Source organism: Crocuta crocuta, unplaced genomic scaffold, assembly GCF_008692635.1.
Source record: "Crocuta crocuta isolate KB4526 unplaced genomic scaffold, BGI_CrCroc_1.0 scaffold222, whole genome shotgun sequence".
NCBI lineage: Eukaryota > Metazoa > Chordata > Mammalia > Carnivora > Hyaenidae > Crocuta > Crocuta crocuta.
The window spans coordinates 1617074-1641568 of NW_027528806.1; the positions used below are offsets into that span (position 1 = coordinate 1617074).

Below are 24495 nucleotides of genomic sequence, written 5' to 3' on the forward strand. Positions count from 1 at the left end.
CCTACAAATGGAATTCTTTTTCTCAGTTCTAGTTTGGTACTAATAGATAATTTATTAAGTTGCTTTAAAAAAAAAAACACAGCCATTGGTACTTCTCCTAATAATTGTCCTATTTATATCAACTCCTGAAGCCCATGGTTTAGCCTTAGGGAAGGGCCCTAAATCACTGGTCTTTGGAGCTCCCTAGGGCTCCTCCAGGGAACGTAGCCCTCACTAGCCACAATGATGAGACATATTTGGCCTCTCGTGGGATCCTGGGCATGCATGCATGAAGAAGTTCAGAGAGGGATGACGAGGTAATACATGAGATGGAGATCCAAGAAGGCCTTGGGGCCCAGGGTGATATGGGAAAGTAGTTAGGAATACTCTGTACGTTATAGACTGAATATTTGTATTCCCCCTAAAATTCATATGTTGAAGTTCAAATTCCCCAGTGTGGCTCTATTTGGAAATGAGGTCATAAGAGTGGGACCCTAATCTAATAGGATTAGTGTCCTTATAAGAAGAGACACAAGAGAGCCCCTCTCCCTCTTTCTCTCTACTTGTCTGTTTTTGAGTTGCTGCTCAGGCATTTTACAGTATGATAGCACTGCTCACATCCACGGTTGGCATGTAGATAAGGACTTGAGTTTAGGTGTCCCGTCATAAGTTCCTGCTTTGCTTTTTGCAGGACACCTTTTAAAATAACCACTTGGGCCCAGTGCTTGGGTGGCTCAGTCAGTTAAGCATCTGACTCTTGATTTTGGTTTGGGTCATGATCCCAGGGTTGTGGGATCGAGCCCTGTGTCGGGCTGCACACTGAACGTGGAGCGTGCTTGGGATTCCCTCTCCCTCTGCTCCTCTCTCCCATTCATGCCTTCTCTCTATATATATAATAAAATATTAAAAAGTAAAACAATAATAATTTGTTCTTAGTTCTATAAATTTCTCTTTGCTGGGCAGAAATTCTTGAGTTCTTTCATAAATACCATTCAAGCAGTACAATTCATCACACCCACTAATTGATCTTTACTTAAACTCACCCTAGGAAAACAGATAGTCCCCAGAGAATATGGATATGTGCAGTGTATGTTGGTTGAATTACAAACAGGAAAAAGTTTCTGTGGGATGTATTTTTAATGAGAACACCATGGTTATAGTGTGAGCATGTGGCATTCTTGCTTAATAGAAACATTGACAAGAACACATTTATATCCAAACACCAAATGAAGTAGATACTTTAAATGACCAGTTTGCACCAGAAATAAAAATATATTATACAAAACAGGGGTTATATCCACAGTCATTAACTTTCATTTTCCACACAAAACAATAAATTAAATCACATTATATGCAGATAGTTCTACTTACATTAGAATAATAAATTGTATATAGCTTGTGCAGCTTTTATTTTACTTTTCTACCATGCTCATGGTAGATTTCTGCTGGTTGGTAGTCCTATATTTAAGATAACAATGAGTAATAAATGGCCCAGAAGACAAAGGCTACAGAAGTAATCCTCCACAGTGTCTGTTCCACGTCCTCTTGATTTCAACCATTCACCACACACAGAGCACAGAGCTCAGATTCCCAGGACCCAGCAAAAAGGTCTGCAAACTCACAGCATCTGCAGATTTTTGGGAGCACCTCATCACTGTCTTGTATGACGGAACTTTGTCAGATGTTGGCATTAAATAATAAATAGGGCATCCCGTTTTGAAATCCAAATTTTCCTCTTTCTCAACATTTTCTGCCCAATTATTATATGACAGTTTTGTTCCCTTAGCAAATAAAAAACAATTTGGTAGTCTGCATTGATTTATGCCCTTGGTGGAATGGCCCTTTATTCCCGTGCATAAAATTTAGATCCCTAAACATGTGGATCAAAGCAACAGCATTTTTTGCTAACTCTTAGTTTTGCTTGTTCAAATCTCTCCTCTAGGAATCATTCCACACCTGATACATCAAAGAGCTATTATGACATATGGATTCTTACTTCCGAGACTCGACTCCCATTGAAACCTTTTCACCGTGTTTGAAGTAGTTTACAACAAGAACATTAACAGCATCAGTTGGTTTAGCAATGCTTTACCTTTGGTATGAATTAACATTAGTGGTTAATGAAAAATTTGAACAAACTCCAATCCAGCACCTTTTGAAAGTCATTTTAATCCTAGAGTCTAGCTGTGGGGTATGCCTGCAAGAGACATTTGTGAGATCTACATGCTGAAAACCAAAGCCAAGCTTGTTGGAATATACACACATCACAAGCTTGAACTGCCCCAAGAGCATGTGTGGTCAAGTCAGCATAAGGGTTCTGATCCAGAGCCAGCTACACTCTTAGAGGCAGCACTGTTTTGTCTTCTTTCCCTCTGAGGAAGCACAGAGGTCCTACTCAAGTTTCTACCTGCATGGGGAAGATGCCGATGCATCTTTGGAGCCATGATGGATGGGGGAGGAGGAGGGGAGAGGGAGTAAGGGAGAAAGGGGTGGCCAAGACAGTGGCAGCTTACAATGCCACCCTCTTCTGTTTCTTTTGTAGGATCAGGCTCCTGACTCTTGTTGCTAGGTGCGTCCCAAGCTTATTGCTGAGTCTGGCTATTGAAGATGGACTAAACTATTGGGTATTCTGTAGTTTAAATCAACTGAAACAGGTCCCTCTGAACAGCACCTTCTCATTTTCTATGCTTCTGACTGCCCCCAAAGCATATTTTGTGTTTTCAGACAGTTTCCATTTTTTCCAGTGAAGAAGAAATTCAGCCCATTTTCAGCTTCTCCATTAAGCACTAACCAACGGGGTATAACTAAACAAAACCCATGAAATATAGATGGAGGGACCTGATTTTGGTTGGTGTTTGGCTTTATTCTGTATCTACTCAGGATCTGGGTTCTTTGTGTCCCAAGAAACATAGGTCCACATTCCTTTCAATTTATAAACACTCCCTTAATACTGGTGGTATAATATTTTACTTGGCCTCCTAAGCAGACTTCCACAAACAGCCTGGTATACTCACAAGAAGGTGGTGATGCCACGGAAGTGACTTTCTGAATTGTCACTGTATGAGGTCTATACAACAGCTTTAATTTCCCTGCCAATGGCATGTCTTATGCTTCTAAAATCAGTAGCAACCAGAAGGAAAGTGGTAAATTAGGGACAAAGGGGATACAGATGCCTGGAATAAGTTAACCCTACAAGCCTGTAAGTAGAGGGAAGTAAAATATCTGAATTTTAGAGAAGAGGAGGAAAGGGCATTCTCTTTCCATACATTTCTCTTCTCTCTCCACTAAATATAGCTTCTGAAATGTAAAAACAAAAACAAGAACAAAACTATTTGAAAGCCTGTGGAACCATGTATGTGGTTCAGGAAAGGACAAGCTGACAGTTCAGAGAAATGTAATGTTGTAGGGGCTTCCTCATGGAACCTGTGTTCAGCCTGGGGGAAGATGCACTCTAGACAGAAATTTCTGGATGGAAATGATCATCTGGAGAAAGCTTTGTTTTTTAGTCCAAGGGGGGAAAACCCCTAAGAAAGTGACAATGATGACCATAAAACCTATACTTATTTCCAACACGATGAGTGTATGCAAAAAGTTTGTACTCATTTTGACCTATATAAACATCAGCTTGTTTGGCCAGATGAGAAAATACCGATGAAGTTTCCCTTTTGAAATCTTAACATCCTAGATTTCAGGGTAAAAATTTATAGTGTGATATCAGAACTAAAGCCTTATTTATTTCACTGTACAATATGTGGCTTCTGGTGGAGTATGAATGACAAGTTGTCAAAGATGCTGCTTAGCAGTTAGGAACTTAAATCCCAAATTATAATCTGCAGAGGTCTTAACCCAGGGTAAGCTTGGGCCAAACACCTACACTTTTAGCAAAGGTTTCCAATGTAATGGAGTTTTCAAAACCTAACAGAGTTTTGGTAATGCATTGGATGATTTCAAGGAGGAAAGAGGTGCAACCAGACATGTAAATAAGCAATCAATCTTAAGAACCCCAGAACTGCTTTAAGATTGGAAGAGAAAGGCATGTACATAGGAGAAACCTCATGATTTGTTCCGCCATTTTTAAAAGACTAAAAACCTCAATTCTACCATTTTATCTGGGTATAAAATATTAAGTTTAGAACTATTCCACTACCTGAAGTAGAAATAAAAGATATTTGTTCTAAAAATGTTACAGTTAGTGGGCCCCTATATCAATTCCAGAAAGGTTAGAAACATTTCTACCCAAAGACTACAACCAGGTAGAGTGATTTTTCCCCTGTAATAAGCACATAGGGTTGAAATTTACATTTTTTACGAACAGAAGATGGTATAAAATGAATATCTCTAAAATACATTGAAAATATCATTGAAAAATAAAAATGAAAGAGAAATAAGCTCTCAATTCATGAAAATAAGATGGACGCAAACTTTCCATTATGTTTTCACTTTAAGGAGTCCTGAGCTGTTAAATGTTTTGCTTTCCTAAATTATACCTCCCAAACTCTCTTCCTACATTGGAATTTCTGGAGCTTGCATTTCTTGCCTTCTTTTTCCATCTTTTTTTTTTTTTTAAAGTCAGCACTTTTTCCTTCACATCCACCATGGAGAACTACAGTGTAGTCATTTCGGTTGATCACAGCTCATTCTGTTATCATGCTCTCCAGCTGCCTGAATCCCATTTTTCAAACGTGAAGGGGAAATATGCCTCATACAGAAATAATTCACTCACTGAAAAAAATCCATTGGCCAGTTGAAGTAGGAGTGACAGAGGCAGACACCTCCCGGGAAGCAACCTCAGGCCAGTTTCCAAGACAAGCAGCTTTCACTCTTCCCTGCCTCCACTATTATGAACTATGACCTCCATCACTACTGAGGAATTATTCTAACTCCTCTATTTTCCTCTCTATACATGGTCTTTTATAGTCATTAAGATAATTTTTAAAACTATTTTCCAGATGTTCAAAATGTTATTGAGGAAAGACCCTAGTGACATAATTACAAGATGGTACACTAATCTGGCAACTTCCTATTCTCTCACTGTTTTCTCCATAAATTGTAAGCAAAAATGGCAACCTGAGTTTAAACCTATGTGCTGAGTATTGGGTGCAAAGTAGATATTCGGTAAATACCTATTCAACTTTGTTCAAATCCTTTACATATCCACACCTAACCCACCATTGCACAGTTATTAGAGGATGACTATTAAGCTTTGTGGAAGCAACTGAAAAGGAATATAACAGCTATTTAGATTCCCTCTTTTAACCAAAATATCACTGAATTTTAGCCAAATGTCATGTATGCATTTTTAAAATTTATCATATCTGAGCTTACTGTTAAATTCGAATACCCTATAAAGTTGTTCTTGAGGAAAAAGGGTTGCCTTAAAATTCCAATAAATTCCACCCTTTATCTTGAAACTCATCATTTGGTCAGAACTGGAAGAGGTCCATCCTTAAAATAACTTGCATTTAAAACAGGTAAATTGTTGTACTCTCATAGAGTCTGTGATTCTAGGTCTCTGAAATTAAAGCAGCAATTGGCATTTGACTATAGCCAAAGGGAAGGGGGAAACAGAGAAAAAGGGAAGCATCTTTCATCATCATTGGTTTGTTGTACACTTTACCCATGCTTTTAAAATATAAGTGGAATTTAATCTTCATAATGAAAAAATAGACACATTTTCTAATAGCAAAATATAAGATTAAAAATACCTAAAAATAAAATGTTAGCATGAAATAGGTAGGGCTTTTTTTACATTAAAAAAAATGAAACATTTTAGATTTGCCTTTCTTATATAAATCCTCTTATTAATAGTTACAACCTTTCAGAATAGCTCTTATGAGACACTGAAGGAGACAGGCAGGAAATCCTTTTTTGAGATGCGACATCAGGACCTGAATATATACATTGGACAGAGCAGTCAGTCCTCAACCTCAAATCTGTCCACCAGCACTAGAGAAAGGAACGCTGTATTTCCAACCTTGAGATTTTTCTTTATATTTTCCTCCTTTTGGATGTTAAACTCTTTCCAAGAATACTCTACTTGTAAAAATGATTTTATTCTAGCTATAAAACATTTCATTTAAGAAAACCACATTTTTGTAGCCTTGTGCGAAATGCCCCCAAAAGCCATCAAGATATGGAGACACCACATTTTCAAAACATAAACCTAATCACATGCCCTTGAAACAGTATGAACATTTAAACAGAGTGATGTTATATTCTCATACTTGTTTGTCATGAGATGAAAGGCCAGGGGGCATATGGTGATTAATAATAGTTCCTGAGCTTCTAAAGAAGTTGTACAACAAAACGACTAACTGCTTAAAAGAATGAGTTCTTCAAGAGCGCCCCTTCTGTTCCATTGATGTCTTTCATCCCATCTATCTCCTTAAAGAATCTCAAGCCAAAAGAAAAGGCGTTCTTTTAAGCCACTGAAAAATGGGATCTGATGGAATCTTCCCGTAACTCTCGATGTTTTCCAACGTTACTTTCTTCTTGCTGGCTTCGCCTCTCAATGGTTATTCTGTATTTCTTCCTGGGTAAAGGGAAAGTGAATGTAGTAATAAAACCTCAGTTGGCTACAAAATACTATGGTTTCTCTTACAAAGAATGCCCTCGAGGGACATCTGGGTTTGGGTTGATAAATGAGAAGTGACAGAATATGAAACCCTGGTCAGAGATTAAAGCTGTGTGCCCCAAGGCATTGTGCACTTATTCAAGGAGGAAAATTGGCATGCTCTCTGAAATGCCATAGAACAAACCTCCCCCTTTTCCCCGGGTGCCTTGTGGGTCGCGTCTTGTCTATTCTGCCACAGAAGCTCTCCCTAACTCCCAGGATGTGCCCTAGATAAAGATCAGACTAAGTGTGCTGTGACCAAAGGAACAGGAATACAATTGTTCCCACAAAGAGTCACATACACCCAGAGTTCAATTTCCATACAGAAATGAAGAAATCTTGGGCTAATGACATGAGAATAAGCCACAAACTCAATCACCAAAGATTATCAAGGAATGGACTGCCCTCATCATATGGGACTATCAGTATCTTGAACACACATAAATATTACAAGTTTACAAGCTTTGGGGCTTTACCACAATGATAATTAAGCACATGGATTCTCTAAATACTGAGCACACACCAGCCTGAGACTGTGGACTGCTCAGGGACACCTCTTCCTCTTCAGAAAGTGAACCCAGTCACCTATTTCTGAATTGGAGGAAGCTTAAAAATAGTTGTTTCTCCTTTGTCCGCATTCTCTCTCTTACATACACACTTGGTGGGTGGTAGGAGTTTGGGTCAGAAGATATGTGATCAAAGGATAGCAGTGGCTCTGTGGCCCACAGGGGACAGATGCAGCAGAAAGCCCCGGCCTGCTACCCAGTACACAAACCCACTGACCACCAAACCGCCAGGGTCACAAAGACCGTCACAGAAGAACGGCTTCGTTCTTTTAACCACCATGCTTTGTAGGTAAGAGCAAGATATTGGCAAGTCACAAGGAGGGTTGTACAAAGGCGAGTGACAAAGGCAATAAAGGAGAGTGAATTTTAAAACTTGATAAAACAGTTCTCACCTGAAAAAGTAGAAGGCCATTAACAAACCAGCTCCTAGTAAGGCCCCCACAACAATTCCTGTCACTGCCGATTCTTCTAGACCACCTGCTTAAAAAAGAAACATAAATAATCAGAGTTCATTTTGAGAAACAGAAATGTCTCAAGTTTCATTCACTAGAAGGTGTATCTCAATTTCCCACTTGAGGCAAATTTTCCTTTTTTTTTAAAGAAAGATTTTCTAGGGGATCCCGCACCTTCATTTGTTTGCTAAGTGCAAAGCTTCAGAAGCATTTAAGAAGGAACCAGATGGACGAACACAACGCTCGAAGACAGTGAGAACAATGGGGAGAAAGCAGGTTCCAGAAGGATCTGAGGAACACTAGGAACTGAAATGTGAGATACATCCACCCTGAGTTCCTAGTCAGAGAAGACAACTGGACAGAGCATGGGACTGACCCAGCACATCTTACTTTCGCAGACGGATGATGACACTTAAAAGTGCTAGAAGATTTGGTGAAAAATGCATTGGGCTCATGTTCTGTTTTTAGATGTTCTCTCACTAGAGCCAGAGTTCCATGTCAAAATGTCCTATATAGCTTTGTGAAGATGGGAATAACAACTTGAAACAATCGAGTTCAGTAGTGTCCCACTTATTATATAAACATGACAAAAACCTAGCTTTATATAAACAGTGTAGTGTCTGCCTTTAACGCATCATCTCATTTAATCCTCAGAACAGCTCTAAGAGTTGGGTGCAGTTTTTCACTTTACATACAGGAACACTGAGGTTTAAAGAGGTAAAGGAACATTCCTAGGATCACAAAACCAGTAGTGACAAGGGTCATGCCCAGTAACTCCAGAGAATGTTCTTAATACACTTATGCTTTACTCCTCCTTGTAATTATTGCGTATATATAAATAACATGGTTTGAAGGCTGGTCGCAAAATAATGAGCATAAATACATTAGCCTAAGTGACCAACTGGCCTGAAAGGTCAATATTCACTTGGTTCCCCCTCACTAGCTTATCAAAGGTCTCTTCTAAAGCAACAATTTCCAACAATCCCTATTTGTAAGCTCCTTATAAGAAGGTCCACTTGCTGGGGCACCTGGGTGGCTCAGTCCATTAAGCATCAGACTTTGACTCAGGTCATGATCTCATGATTCATGGGTTCAAGCCCCACATCATGCCCTATGCTGACAGCTCAGGGCCTGGAGCCTGCTTCGATTCTCTGTCTCCCTCTCTCTCTGCCTCTTGCCCACTCACGCTGCCTCTCTCTCTGCCTCAAATATAAATAAACATTTTTTTTAATTTTAATTAAAAAAAAGAATGCCCACTTGCTTTCATATTTATGACAAGGCTTCTCATAAATAACATATTTTATACTTATTTGCCAATTTGCCAATTTGGGGGTGTTTAAGGGACATTATCTATTTGATTCTGAGCGGTAGGAGAGTACCTACAAACTCTGAACATCAGAATGAGACTTGCTACACATTTACTATTTGATCTATTTCTTCTTCCCCAGCAGCAATGTCAGATGCTAAGCAACAGTAAGAGATGTCGTAATAGGGAGAAGGTTTCTAGCATTTTGGGAAAAGATGGAAGAAGAAAGACCTAGAAACCTCTGGTGAAGGTGAGGTGCGAGTTCATGAATTGTTCCCATGGGTTTTACCACATCAGAAAAAGAAAGCTGAATGTTCAGAACATGAGCTCCTACAAAACACCTGTCTTTTAAACTTGTGTAACACTGACACTACAGACGGGGAGATGGGCGCAAGTTAAATCTCTAAACTTACATGATTTGCATGGAGAGCTGTTTGTGTGCTCCACAATTCTGGTTTCATCTATTCTCAGTTTTAAAGGTCCCCAAGGATATTTGACATTCGGCCGCATTTCAAAACGACCTTCTTTTCCGAAGTAATCACCGATAACCTATGTAAAAGCAGAAAATGTGCAAACTGAAAGGTCAAAGTTACCTGTTTCCAAAGGAGGCATAGGGTGGGCTCCCTGTCACACTGACTGTAATGATGTGTTTTTGAGGACTTCGTAAGTCAAGATTTGTGGTCACTGACGGTCCTTTAAAGGAGGTGTAATTTAGGGAGGACCATGGCTCCCCAGGGCAGGAAAGTGGTTATACAGAAAACAATAATCTTGGAATTCCTGGCTCTTCCCTTGCTCATCCGAGGATGTGCTGTTTTGCCCATCTGCCATGAGCAGCCCGCCCGCAGGCAGCCATTTGTAAGCCCCACGTTAATCTCAGGGATGTGGGGGGGGAGCCAGGCATCTCATACCCAGTATGGGATTAAGCCAGTACCGGCACACAGCCTCATGCCACTCAATTAGCTGGGCATATAAAGGGTCAAAGGTATCTTTTAGGAACATCCTGTTCACCCTTCTCTGTTTGAAAGATTATTCCCTGACTTTGAGGGTTACGTTCTCCTCTCTGATGAATTTACCCCATTTGCACCCCCATTTCGAGACTGAACTTTCTTTTTCACTTGGTTCAGTATTCTTTGATGGCTTGATTCAAGGTTTGCCCATGGTTTCTGGTCCAAACAGATATTCCATCAGCCTCCTGAACCCTGATATAGAAGTAGCTTCCCACCCAGGTTCTCAGGGTCTGTTTCTCTTTTTTCCTGGGTACGAGCACACTGCTCCTGAGAAGCCTGTGTCATCTCCCCTCTGTCACCTGAAGGAGGGCCAGCAAGCTCTCACAGGCTAGCTCGTGTCATTGTAAAAAAGAATTTCTAGATAATTACCAAAATATGACAATCCCTGGCACATACAGAGCACCCCCCAAGTACTTTAACCTCACAACGAGCCCATAATAGACCTTTCCTACCCACCCATTACAGAGGGAGAAACTAGAATGCACGTGAGACTCAGGCCACTCCAAAGGTAAAAATCATTCAGTACACGTAGCAAGGGTCAGGTCCGGCCAGCTCCGCTCCTCCCGCAAAGGCCACATATATTTGTACTAAGAGAAAAGCAGCAAGCCCCTTACACCCGGTCACATCAAGTGCTGTGGAAACTTCAACCCTGGGGGAGAGCCACCAAAGAAGCACACTCAGCCACTGGAAACAGGATCTCCCCACTCGGGATAAACGTGGAACTATTTCTTGAAATCTTCCAGGATCCCCTCAACCAGAAGGGAGCCCTCTCTACTTGGAAACTCCTAGATTTCCAGCTCATTTTTATTTGGAGGCTACTCTGGGGACAGCTATGTGGACACCAGGACAAATGCATTCCTTGGGACGTCAGCGAGCAGAAGGAGCGGCCGAAGCAGCGTCTCATTCGCTCACCTCCTGGGTGCCCGCCTCTGGGTCTGTCATTGCAATCACGGAGAAGTCCCCATACCGGTCTCCGTTGGCATCTATGGACACCTGCCCGGCAATACCTAGAGGATGAGATGGGAAGGACTCCAAGTCAGTGACTGCAAATACCTCTGTCTGCCAACAAAAACAAGAAAATGAATTGACAGGATTTTTTAAACAAACTCATGCCACAGGGAAGCTCATCAGACTCTAAGCATTTTTGTTGGCATTTGGAAAGACATTGTAATTTCATCTGTGTCTGCATTCCTAAATTCTTAACATTTCTCCATTTAAAAATGAAAAGAAATAAATGACCTTCTTTGGGGACTATGTTTAGGGAAAAAAAAAAAAAAAGATTAAGGCTAATTCCGAAAGCAGCATGCTTATCCCAGAGTCTTGTATTAATTAAAAAAAAAAAAAAAAGCCTGCAAAGAGAGAGAGGCTGGGGGCGTGGTGCGCTCCTAGACCTGTCGTGAGTTCATGTTATCACTGGCCAAACATTATAGAAGAAAAGTCATTCTAGGCCCAGGACTCAGTGAATGTGTGTCAAGAGGGGCACCCTTGGGTACAGGAGAACAGAGGGGCTGCCTCACGGGCCATGGGAGCCACGAGCTAAAGAAGAGCTAGTCTTCACCCCACTCGTGTTCACTCATTCAGTTTTGTTTTGTTTCATTTTGGGGGTTTTCCTCAGTTTTACGGAGCTATAATTGACCTACCACACTGTGTGAGTTTCAAGTATCCAGCATAAAGGTCTGACTTGGGTATATTGTGAAATGGTTGCCACAGTAAGTTTAGTTGACATCTGTCATCTCATATAGATACATAATGTCACTCATTGTTTATCCACATGAGTTCTGGGCCATTACTAGGTGCTGAACTGGACACACTGCCCCACTCAAGACAGGGGGAGCCTGGACGAAGGATTTCACTTGTTCGCCCTGGAATCTGACTGCATGTATTTCAATCCTAGCTGTGTGGCCCTGGGCAAGGACTTAGCCCCCTGGGCCTCCACCTTCAGGACTGTAAAAGAAATGCACTCGTACCTCCCAGCCAAGAGGCTGTTGAGAAGATTAAATGAGCTGCAACAGGTAAAACACTCCCACGACAGGTGCAAAAGAAGTTAGTTGTTACTGTACCTGGAGTATCTGGGAGAGGGCACCTGCCCATGCCCACTCAGAGAACGAGTTGGCACATCCAGTTGGAGACGCAAGGAGGATTCAGTGAAAGAGCAGATCTTTTATGGGAATGTTAGTAAAATCCATGATTTAGACTAGCAGCCATCAGGAAGTGGCAGTATTCTAAGCAGAAAGGTTAGCCTTGTTACTATTTACGAAGTCACGGAAGCTGAAAGGAACCAGAGGGACTGTGAGGTTCTGGGTGAGGTGGCCCGTGTGTGTGGAAGGAAGCAGTGAGATTTAAGGCTGGAATATGGTGGCCAGAGCATGGAGAGCCTAAGTGCCCACACAAAGGATTTCAATTTGCTTTGGCCAGCAACAGTGGCTTAGACAGCTAATCAGTGAAAGTGAATATATATCATTAGTTGATATTAAATGTCTATACTGTAATTTTCATTAACTGAACAAAAGAATGCATAGGTCAGCCACATCCTAATTAACTAAGGCAATGTGTATTCTTTCATTTTAAACTGTGTTAGAGTTCAGTGTAATTCTTAGTTTTTCTATTGATTTGATTCTCTCTGGAAGTAAAATGAATGTCTGGGAAAAGGGATCCCAAGGGAAAGTTCCATCCTCTAGTGTGGTTTGGAGAGGGCAAGTATTTGGGTTTACTGTCCTTTGGGTTGTGGTTTGAAGGCCCACTGATTTTTCCAGACTTTGGTCTACTTTGCCGCAAACAGAATGGAGCTGCCATTCATCTTGATTATTTTGTCTTTCTAATATATACTGGTTACAGAGGATACATCTATCTTATACTTGTTTATTCTTGACACCCTATACAATGTTTAAGTAGTAAATGTCGTTTTTAAAAATCGTATTTATCTTGGGCCATCTGGGTGGCTCACTCAGTCAGTTAAACATCCGACTTCGGCTCAGGTCATGATGCCATGGTTTGTGGGTTTGAGCCCTATGCTGGGCTCTGTGCTGACAGCTGGGAACCTGGAGCCCGCTTCCGATTCCGTGTCTCCCTCTCTCTCTGCCCCTCCCCCATTCATGCTCACTCACTGTCTCTCTCAAATGTAAATAAAATTTTTTTAAATTAAAAACATCATATTTATCTCCGAACATATTGCCAATCCAAAACCATTTGTCATCCTGTTCATAGGTGTTTATAAAGGTGTGTTCTGCTAAGGGCTTTGCAGAGTTTTATTTTATAAGACAAGGTGGCCCTAGTAAATCCAAGACCTCATTACACTTTAAGCTATTACAACTCTGCCAAGAAATGGGGTGAGAACCCTCAGCGTGGCCGATTAGCAAGTGAGACTTCACCTGAGAGTATTGTGTATAAGGTGAGATTGTCAAGCTGATAGCAGAATTTTCCTGTACATAAGTAATGAGACTTACCACCCTCATTTCCATTGGTCTGTAGTGGACCTCACGATTTGAGCCACAGTCCTATTTACCTTGTCACTCTGACCTCTCCCACAGAGAGGAAATTCAGCTTCTTCCCAGGCCATTTATTGAGAGCCTTGAGAGATGGTCATTGGTTTCACGGTAATAAAATCCAAATTTGTCAAATAACATCCAGAGTATTTTTCCCTTGACAATTAAATGATCACTTACAGAATGACCATTTCTCAGAGTTCTTTTGGGGGCTACCCTCAGCCTGATCCTTAGTTAGCAAATAAAATGGGCTTTCCAAAGAATTCAAGGTCAAAACTTACACTGGCTTCAATTATCTTTACATCGGGACAAATAAGGGTCTAAGTTTAGACTTGACTATATAGTTGATTGTTTTAGGGCTCATTTCATATTGTCTGTGTAGACCTGGCCCCAGAATGGAAGAATCAGGATGACCTATGGGAAAATTTAGTCCACGCCCCCTATACAACGCTGAATTCCAGCTCTTGTGGGCACCTGCCCTTCCCTTAACAACCTCCTTCAGAAGACCAAGAACAAATGACCACACCATGTAGTAAGGAATAGCTAAAAATGGGATGTGGCCTACCAAGGTTGTGTCCACATACACCAGTTTCTCAGTGTATTGGGCACAACTTCTGGGAAATCTGAATCTGTCCTAATATGCCCCCTGAATTATCCGATGGGATTCCAACTCTTCAACTAAAGCAGTCACAAGTTGAGCAAGACAATCTTGGAGGCTTATTTGTTTGTTCATGTCCTACTGTCTAAAGGTAAAGTAGATGCCACTCTAGTTGCAGGTAAGATCTGATATTCACTAAAACCACCACGGAGAAATTAAATCCAATTGTCACCATAGCTGCTGCCCAGACAGCTGGAACTTGACCCCGCAGCACTGTCTGACCGTTTCTAATAAACAAGGGCAGGATGAGATAATGGAGTGCATTGAAGTCCCAAATGAAAAAAATATATATATATATATGTGTTCCACAAATCTAGACTTGGCAGTACTTGTTCTCATCACTGAAAAATTTCATCAGTCACTCTCTGACTGTGGCTCCTATCACACTGCCCTTCACGCCCTTCACGTGCTGTGCCTGAGCCCAACAAGCCTCTTTGCTCTTCAGGGGGGCCACTCAGCACTCTCTCACCAGGTACACTCAAGGTCTCTGTGCTCTCTGCTCTGTCTGGAATGTTCTCTCCTAAACATCTGCATAATTTCTTTCACTTCCCTCAGGTCTCTACTCAACTGCAACGTATCAGAGATCTTCCCTGGCATCTCTCTTTAAATTAGCAGTTCTCCCAAAGTGCCTTCCTGTCACGTTCTGCCTACCCTGTTTTATTTTATTGCCCCTGAAATGGTGTATTTGTTTGTTTATCACCAGTTCCCCCTACTACCCAGAAAGCTCAGTTGATCACAGGGAGGGTCTTTGGCTCACTACAAACCCTCAGCATTTTGAACAGTGCCTGGCACATAGCAGATGCTCAAGAAGATGCAATGAATGAATGGACGCCTGAATATGACATTGACATCTGCAGGGCTCCAGCAGCTGGGTCATTCTCATTGAGTCCATGTTAATTTTCTTTGAGGTGTCAGTGAAGTGAAAGGAAACCAGCATTCTATACACTATTAGCAAGAATTCAGACCAGTAGATCTTTGGGGAAGATATTTGGCAATATTTAATGCACCTTAAAAGGCATTAACATACTTTTGGACCCAGATATCCCATGACTAGAAATGTTCCCTGTTGGATGTACTCACAGAAATTCATCAAGGTGTGTAAGTTGCTTGTGACAGCATTTTGCATAACAGCAAAAACTGTAAACAACTGAAGTATCCATCAATAAGAGACTGGTTAAAGAAATCTCTGTACAACCATATGGTAGAAAAATATAGAACTATCATTTTTAAATGTGCTAAATCTATGAGTGCTCATATGGAAAAATTTTTTATTTGATATACAAGTTTTTAAAAAAAGCTGAGATGGAAGACTGACATTCATTGTATAGCTCCTTTTGTATAATTTTTTGATAAGATATACAAATGCATATGTGCTGGCAGAAGGCACAAAATATTTTTAGACTGAATCATAGGAAATTGTTAATAGTGGGTACATTAGGGAGAGGAGACTAGGGTGGGAAGGAAAACTTTCACTTTTCATTTTGTACATTTTTGTACTGTTTAAATTTTCCAGCCAAGAATAGTCTCATTCTTGTACAATTTTTAAATGTCAACAGAGGTTGCTTGAGTGATGAGATTATGGGCCATTTTTTTTTTTGCAGTGGTTCTTATACTTCTCTGTTTTAAAGAAAGCCACAGCTGATATTTACCATTTTAGAAATAAAATAAAAGCAAAGGGTTTGATTGGACCGGCTTATAATCTCAAACGACCCACAATTAAACAGATGAATGTATATCTGAAGCTACTTCTTTTAAAACGGATCACAGAACTCTTCACAAACTAATTATTTGTTGTGAAGGAGGCTTGTGACAAATTTAATTTGAAGAAGCATGGGCTTGTTATCTAACAATCCAAAGGAGACAAGGCACTTCCTGTTTCAGTGGGATTCTTTCAAAGCACTTTCACAAGCTTTATCTCATTTAATTGTCACAACAAGCCTGTGAGGTAGGTTGATCTTGACCTATTATCCTTTACAGCTGAGAAAAACAGGAAACTGACGAAGTCCCATAGGTGTAAAAAAGAAAAACAGAACCAGGGAAGAAGCAGCTTGATCATCTACAGAGTGTTGTCACCTTATAGACTGATCCTCACCTTCAAATGTTCTGTTCCAAGTCTGCTGGATAATTTTCCCTCCATCCTTCTTGCTGTAACCAGCTCTGAGCACTTCATGTAAAGCCAGAACATAGAGGAGGATGGCATCATGGAATCCTTCAACAAACATGTTAACCTGGAAAGGAAACCCCAGTTGGGTGAACCCAAACACCAATGACTCAATGTTCATGAATAATGTAAGTAAATCAAAATGGTTAACCAGTTAGACTCGAGGTCCACAAGCAATGGCAGAAATGGGCAAAGTGTAGCCGACAAGAATCATGCCATGGTTTTCCTGGCACTGGCTTAGTGAGGAAAATCCTTCCCATGTTTAGGAATTTGGAGGGCAGACAAGATATTACACAAGTCAAGGAAATTGTACCTGTTGATGAGGTTAAGTATTCCAGGTGCATCCCACTTGTCCATAGTTCCCTCTACATGGGTGCCTTCTTTCCTCCTCACATCTACTCTCTACCGCAAGCCAAACTAAGTCTAACCTCCTCCTCTAGGTTTTCATCTCCATCAGTCCCCATGATCTCCCCATGCTCTGAATATGAAAGTGACTAAAAGAACAGTAGGGATCCATTCATTCATATTCGGATACTACTGAAAGCCTACTCTAGTGCTGGTGTTATGGATTCAAAGAGGAGTGCCGTTCCTCCCTGCCTGGCGTCTGTGTCCTCTCTTCCATCAGCAATGGGACCTCAGTTTCTCTTTCCAGTTTGTGTTTGTAGTGGTTCCTGTGGATAGGACCATCCCTACCCGGCCTCTGGACCACCCCTACACCACGTTCTAAGGACAGGAATGGAAACATGCCTGGACCACCTGTTTATCCCAACCAGGTCCTGGCTCAAGTAAGATAGCCCTTCCCCTCAAGAAACTTAAGCTCCATGTGACTTTGGGGAAATCGCTTAATTTCTTTGAACATTGTTTCATTCAATAAGCATCATTTGAAAGTTCAGATACCATATTTAAACCCATTGAACATGAAATGACCAAATATAATCTTGAAATTTAGTGGCTTACAAATTCCGTATAAAAGTACACACACACACACACACACACACACACACACACAAGTCTTTTTATTTCAGGAGAAACTGTCAAGAACGGAATGCCATGGAGCAGAATGCATTCAGCATTCCACAGATGTCCACCGCGAGTCTTGGCAAGAAGGCTTTCCATGCCTCATCCCTAGAAAAGTTTTCCATAGGAAGAGTACCACAACTAACCTGCATCACCTGGTTCAAATACACAAACATCCACAGAAAACACAGCTCACTGTCCAGTGCTACTTTGGCCTCATCTCATCCTTAAAGACAGTGAGTCCTGTTTTTTGTCATAGAAGGAAATACTTTGCATTTGCCACAGTCCAGTGCTGAGAGGCTGTTTAGAATAATGGCCTCTAGAATGGATAGAGCCTGGGCTCACCACCCAGCTCTGCCACTTCCTGGATGTGTTTCTCCACAACTCTGGGCCTCAGTTTTCCCTATCCGGAAAATGAGGAAAATAATAGTACTTATCTCATGGGGGTGCTCTTACATTTAAATGAATTAATAAGTGTAAAAGACTTCCAGCAGTGCCTGGCAGAGTTAGCACTCACTGTTAGGCTTAATTGTTGTTGCTGTGTACATATAGAGAATTATAAACCTAGGGATCCTGCTTAGCCTCTAATTCCTAATAGCAGTATTCAGAAAATAAGCACTCTATCATATAACATACCTTATGGACTCATTTTACACTTAATGGAACGAAGGCTCCTTGTTCATCCTTTAACATGTCAAGCAGTGTTCTTACTTCCTGAGTGTCAAGCCTTTAATTCTACCCAAGTATGAGGCGTGCAGCCTGCACTGGTCAGGTCTGCTTACCATCTGGGAGAGGAGGAGTGTTTGTTTACAGAAAAACTCAGAATTAGCTGCTGGACCCAAAGTCTAAGCCTAGCCCTGATACATTACTTAATCTCTCTAATCTTCAATTTCCTCACTGGCCCAACGGGGGTTTAGTGCCTGCTCATCCCACAGAGCTCTTCAGGGGATTGAATGAATGTGTGCATATAAAACATCAGAAACAGTTTCTGGGACTAAGAAAGTAAATGGTAGACATTGGCTCTTACTCTTAGCCATCAAGCTTAAGTCTCAGAGTCATTGTTTTCTTAGGCAAAGAAGAGTGATGTAGAAATAGCAGCTAGTCAAAGATAATTTTCTGCTGATTTGGCTATGCTAATTCAATTTTCCAAAGGAATATGAAATTTTCACTTAAACCATGAAGTCATCATGGCTTAAGAAAGTGTGCATGCTGATGAGTTAATGAGTTTTAATAAGTGGACTTTAGGGGCGCCTGGGTGACTCCGTTGGGTAAGCATTCTACTCTTGATTTCAGCTCCCGTCATATTCTCACCGTTCATGAAATTGAGCCCTGCATGGGGCTCTGCACAGAGAGCATGAAGCCTGCTTGGGAATCTCTCTCCCTCTCTCTCTCTCTCTGCCCCCTCCCCTGCTTGCACACACTCTCTCAAATAAATAAACTTTAAAAACAAATAACATAAGTGGACTTTAGCTGTGTGATTTCTTAGGTCATCATAAAAACATTTTTCGAAAAATCTATCTTCCCTGGGATAATTATATAAAACTCACCCTGCTACAGAGGGAAATCATAAAACCCTGGAAAATGGAAAACGTAGAGCGCCTTAGATGAGCTCTGGTCTAATCCTCTCCTTACTCTGAGAACCGAAAGAGCCTCCCTCCTCATCAGTCTTTCTACACTCTCTAATTGAAGTTTTCCCTCTCCCTGTTCCTGGGGAGCCTAGTCTGGCCCCTGCTTAAATCCTAAGTTACCTGCCACTGGGTATCAGCCGTCCACTTATCTTCCTCCTCTTCCTGATTCCTTCTCAAAACCTAGGGCCACCATGCCGACATGGCCCACCTAAAGCACTAGACATGTGCCCCAGCATCAAGTACCTCTTGGCCCCTCCTCTTCCTTCCTTCTTGCTCTGCCCTCTAAATTGCCCCTTCTACAATTGCAGGTTATCTAGCTAAGAAACATGAACTTGGATTACCCTTTTCCTAACAGGTTTGATGGCAGAAGAGAATAGGTTCTGAGCACATGCCCAGGTCTGCAAACTCATTCTATCTTGATTTGTAAATGGATAGCAAAATTTACCTCCTTTCCTCTCAGAGTGGCTGAGTGTTTCCCTCTCCTGCCAAAATTAGCAGGAGAGCTGCTGACTTGCGCCGAGGCTCACTGGCACCCCGGCCTGCTGCGGAGGAAGTTTCATAACACCTACCTCATAGAACCTCGAGCCAGAAGCAAAACCCTAGAGACTGTCTTTTCTCGAGGAGAACATTCTCACATCCACACGTGTTTTTTAATGGGAGGAAAGCCCATCAGCACATTACTGACACTGAAAATCGCAAGTGCAAACCTTTTTTTTTTATGAGGGAGACAAAGATCCAGAGTATTAAGTTGCCTTTGAAACATTTTTCACTCGGCCTCCAGGCTGAAATGAACAAGGTCATCTGCTCTGCCCCCCGGCCTCTGGTCATAACAAAATTTGAACCTTGACATCCGTGATCCATTACAGATCATGCTATTGTTACTAATCAAAGAAAATAGGATACCCTCACCTGAGTATTCTAGTACTGAGCATCATTTAGCTCTTCCTTACTGTCATTAGGCATAAGTCTTAATTAAATTCATAAATACAGCCATTCCCCTGCTAGATACTAAACAGAGTTAAGAGAACAATGTAGTTCATCAGCCCTGGAAGTTTACAATCTCAACCAAATAGCCCCACAGCTCCACAAAACACATAGGTGAACTCCCCACTAGAAAGTTATGAAGTAGACCACCATGAGGGACAAGCATCAGGATAATAATTATCTGTGCTGGGTATCAAATAAAGTGTCTATCATTTAAACAAGATGGAAGTCATTCATCACCTTCCACTCATTCAGGGACATTAGCCAGAACAAGATAACACGTTGGCCCTAACTCTCTCATCATTTCATCTCCATCCTCTTGATCAGCAAGAGGGCGGCTCTGTACGTGGCCAGCAGCAGGTATTCCAAATGAAAGAAAGCCATTTTGCCACTGGCCTTCCTCTCTGATAGCACCTGTCAGCCATGTACATTAGTGTTTTGGTTTTTTTTAATCCTCTATCATGGGGAAAGCTGGATAGAAATCTTGTTATTTTTTAACTGAGCATATAGAATTACCATTCATAACATGGCTCTTATCTGTAACCATGAGCGAAGTCTTTCTCATTTCTCTTTGGAGGGGCAAACTGATAGATGGATGGATGAATTCTTCAATGCCTGCATTCCAAACAAGTAAGCAAAGTACGCCGCATGCCTCAGCTGTTCTGTAAAGTGAGAATGAATAACACAGCAGCAATCTAGCTCCCAGGTCATCTGGATGTCTGAGAAAGACTGTAAAGCTCTCAGACAGAGGCCACTGGGAGAAAGCTACCAAAGTTAATGCCACAACTAGGCTGTCCTGGGATTTTGCTTGTGGTATTCACGTAACTCTAGCATATTACACAGTGGTTGTATCTTCCTTACCACAAATCAATGGTTCAGATTGCAAATGAGGAAAGCTGAGGGTGCTGGGCAACATTTCTCAAGAGTCTTTTGAAAAAGACATGACCCTTAACCTCTCATTCAGTTGAAGGGGAGATGGGGTTAGGAAGATTCTGATGGCTTTCTGAAAAGGTAAGAAGAGAGACAGGTCCAGGACACACCCTCTCCCCACCATAGAATGAACAATGGCAGCTTATCTAATTAGGAATAAGACCCTCAAGTGAAACTTATCTTACTGGGCCCCTGTCAATCATGGCCATGGAAAAGAAATGGCCTGCAAGTGATCTACACGCAATAAAAACAGAGATACTACTTGTTTTCATTCAATTTTCTGTTGAATTGTAAAATTAAAAATCTATAATTTAGGGGGTACCTGGATGGCTCAGTCAGTTAAGCGTCTGAGTTCGACTCAGGTTATGATCTCATGGTTCATGAGTTCTAGCTCTACATCGGGCTCTGTGCTGACAGCTCAGAGCCTGGAGCCTGCTTCGGATTCTGTGTCTCCCTCTCTCTCTACCCCTCACCTGCACGCTCTCTGTCTCTCTCTCTCTCTCTCTCAAATACAAACATTAAAAAAAAATTTTAATCTCTAATTTAGGATAACAGCAAGAACTTCCATAAACCAAGTGACATCACAACCTCGTCAACACCAAAAGAGGGGGTTCTCCTCCTTACTGGCACACTCCAGTGGCTGCTCTTCTCTACTGGGCCTGCCTTCATGGAATTCACACTTGGTCACTTGCTTATTTTAGCCTTGAGGAAAGTTAAGTTGAAAACCTAAATTCTTATCCTAGGTGAACTCTGAGGAAAGGCAAAGGTCAAGTGGCTTATTAACAACAGTCAGCCAGCACATCAGAGAGAGGCCAGAACCCGGCTGTGTGCTAGGCCCAAGCATTGCCATAATGTCTGACAGGTTTCTTTCTCCCTCTGCTGAAGTTTTGACATGGGTGGGCAGTTGCCCTAAGTTTTTCAAATAACTGTCTCTATCTTGGGCCCAGCTCTACCCCTATAGCAATACCTATACTGGGATTGACTCAGATCTTATAGCCTAGGGTGTGGCTGCCAACAAATAGAGGTAGATTTTTTTTCTCTCTCTTATCACTGAACACATCATGCATCATGAAATAAAAGCAGTCCTGGGAAGATCATTACGTCAAGTTATGACCCCTCATTTGTCTCCCATACCACAGCAACTGGCTGCCCTTTTAATGACTGCAGCAGCGTTGGAGGCTCCACGCAGGCACCACAGTGCAAATATATGGCACTCATCTACACACACAAACCTCAGCAAGGAAAGCCACATGGGGCCTGCTGGTGGGGGGCAACAAGGTAGAGGAGGGCTCCATGGAGTTGGACTCCTGAAATTGGTGGCTGTGGCACACAAGCAAACGAGAAAGACTTAAAAACTCTCCCCTTGTTCACGCAGAGAATTCAGTCATCTGATCTATCTGCCCTCTGAATGTGTCACATACACGTCGTATCCGGATGCTTCTCATCACCCTTACCCTTGATGGCTTCGTTGAGAAGTACACATACATAATCACATAATTGTCCCTGGATTTCAGATGATCAAGTGAGCAAAGTCTGCCCTTGGCCTTGATTTCTACCAGTACTTGACCAGATGTACCTCTGGAAGGCTTGGTGACCCAAACCCCAAGACAGCTCTGGACACTCACTGACCTCTCTTCCCAGGGGTCTGTGGTCCTATAAGGTTCAATGTTGAAGTGGGTAAATGCATATACCAAAATCCAATGAGAGAAGGGTTGGGGCTGGCAGCAGGGGGTGAGGCAGACCCAAGACAGGAAAAGTGGCCAAAGAGAGATGGAAACAGGGAAACATGAGAGGACTATTTCTGGCTTCATTAATTCTAAAAGGCCAAAACCAAAAGGAACATGTAGATTCTAATTTCTCCAACTTGATGACATTCTTTTAGACAACCTGAGAACTTCAGATCACTTCCCCTGAATTTCTTGAGTCATCTGGAGGTGTGATGGCAAGGAAGAGATGAGCAAAAATCCAAGTTTGGGTGTGGGTTTTTTTGGGGAGGGGCGTACTTCTTTTCATTTCTGTCTTGTATCTTAAAATAAAACCAGTCCCCTTTTCTTTAAGTAATTTCAAGTAAGGACTGAGCTAAGGTCTGGAACCCCAGTTCCTAGTTCTAGCATTTTTGATTTATTCAATCAATGTGAACAGTCAGCAGCTTAGTCTTGTTCAATTCTTTTTTTTTTTTTTTTTTTANCCACCCAGGCGCCCCAGTCTTGTTCAATTCTTAAATCAGAGTTTCCCAAGCTGTATTCCATAGAGCAGCAGCATTCTTTAAAATGTAATGGATGACTCTAGAAATAACAGTAATGTGGCTAACAAGCTTACAAAATGCTAGATTCAAGAAAGCCAAGCAGTTCTCTTTACTGCCAGGTAATTATTATAACAGCTAACTTTTACTGAACATCTCCTACATGCTAGGAGCTACGTATACACTTAAGTTTTACTGCATTTAGTCCTTATAAAGCTTTCATAGATAGGGCCTGTTATTATACCCTGAAAGAGACTCTGACTAACCCTCTAACAGAATGGAGATATCTTGGTCAATGGATGGGGGTCAAAATTCCAGAAAATGTTGGGTGGACAAGCTCTTAGTAGGGATCCAAACCAGAACTGCCTAGTTATGAAATTTATCTTATTGACACATATGTTCAGCCAACTAATCCTGGAAAAAAGCTTTGTGTCTAGTTTGTGTTTTTAATTGACATGGTAGCTCTACAAGTTGAGTACGGAGACTGCAAAGAGCAATGAGAGTCTATGAAAGAGACTAAGACAGACAAAGTTCCTCAGGGTGATGGAGGAATAGAACCCACACCTGGAGAGGGAATGAGAAGGCAGAGGATGGAAGAAGCAAGGAGAAGAGCCATGAGACAATAGGCTAATTGCCCCTCATCTCTAGCTAATTGCCCCTGATCTTTGAATTCAGTCATTAAGCCAGGGTTAATACAACATGATTCAGATCAAGTGGATCAGGAGTCCTGATAAGTCATTGACTCAGATAAAGTTAACTTTGTCCCAGCAAGGAATAAAAAGGCCTGTTATGCCAAAGGAGCATCTAAACAAGCTGGATGTAAAGGATGAAGGTCCTACTTCAGAGACCAGTCTGTTCCAAGCACGTCAGCAGCCAAGCCAGGTAATAAAAGATCTACTAATGTAATGTTTTTTAACTAGCACGCAACATGAAATATGATGACTCTGATAAATAATAGCAATAAATGTAGCAAAGCTTCATCTACCCAGCTTCATCAAAGAAAAAAAGATGTTTCATATCAGCAAAGTTTCCATGTTCTTAACTATTATTTCTCTAATTATCAAAGTTTTTGAATAATATAAACACTTTTGATGGAAGTGCTTCTAAAATTAGCCACATACATTCCTGCCTTGGTAACATAAGCATGCTGAATGTGATTTTAACTTATTATGATTCTCCATCTGTAAGGTTGTGACAATAGCCAGTCCAGGAGGATTCATTGCTATTGAAAACTGTACAGGTGGAGGCGCATGGGTGGCTAAGTCAGGTAAGCATCCAGCTCTTGATTTCAGCTCAGGTCATGATCTTATGGTCATGAGATCGAGCCCTGCAGCAGGCTCTGCACTGAGTGTGGAGCCTGCTTAGGATTCTCCCTCTCCCTCTGCCCTGTCTCCATGTGCACATATGTTCTCTGTCTCTGTCTCTGTCTCTCTCTCAAAAGAAGAAAAGAAAGGCAAGGCAAGGCAAGAA

The 24495-nt window shown here is 41.5% G+C and overlaps 1 protein-coding gene across 3 annotated transcripts in view; it reads right to left on the minus strand.

The window, feature by feature from the left end:
• Positions 1–6399: 6399 nt before the first annotated feature.
• Positions 6400–24495, minus strand: part of NPR3 (natriuretic peptide receptor 3) — a 70826-nt gene continuing 52730 nt past the window's right edge. For 2 of the 3 annotated variants that reach the window (XM_077755798.1, XM_077755801.1), the window contains exons 4-8: positions 16156–16291; positions 10836–10930; positions 9330–9465; positions 7551–7638; positions 6400–6511 (exon numbers count right to left, since the gene is read on the minus strand). In XM_077755798.1, coding sequence (XP_077611924.1) covers positions 6400–6511; positions 7551–7638; positions 9330–9465; positions 10836–10930; positions 16156–16291 — 567 coding nt within the window. The remainder of the gene's footprint in view (positions 6512–7550; positions 7639–9329; positions 9466–10835; positions 10931–16155; positions 16292–24495) is intronic. The other variant, XM_077755799.1, reaches the window with a different exon arrangement.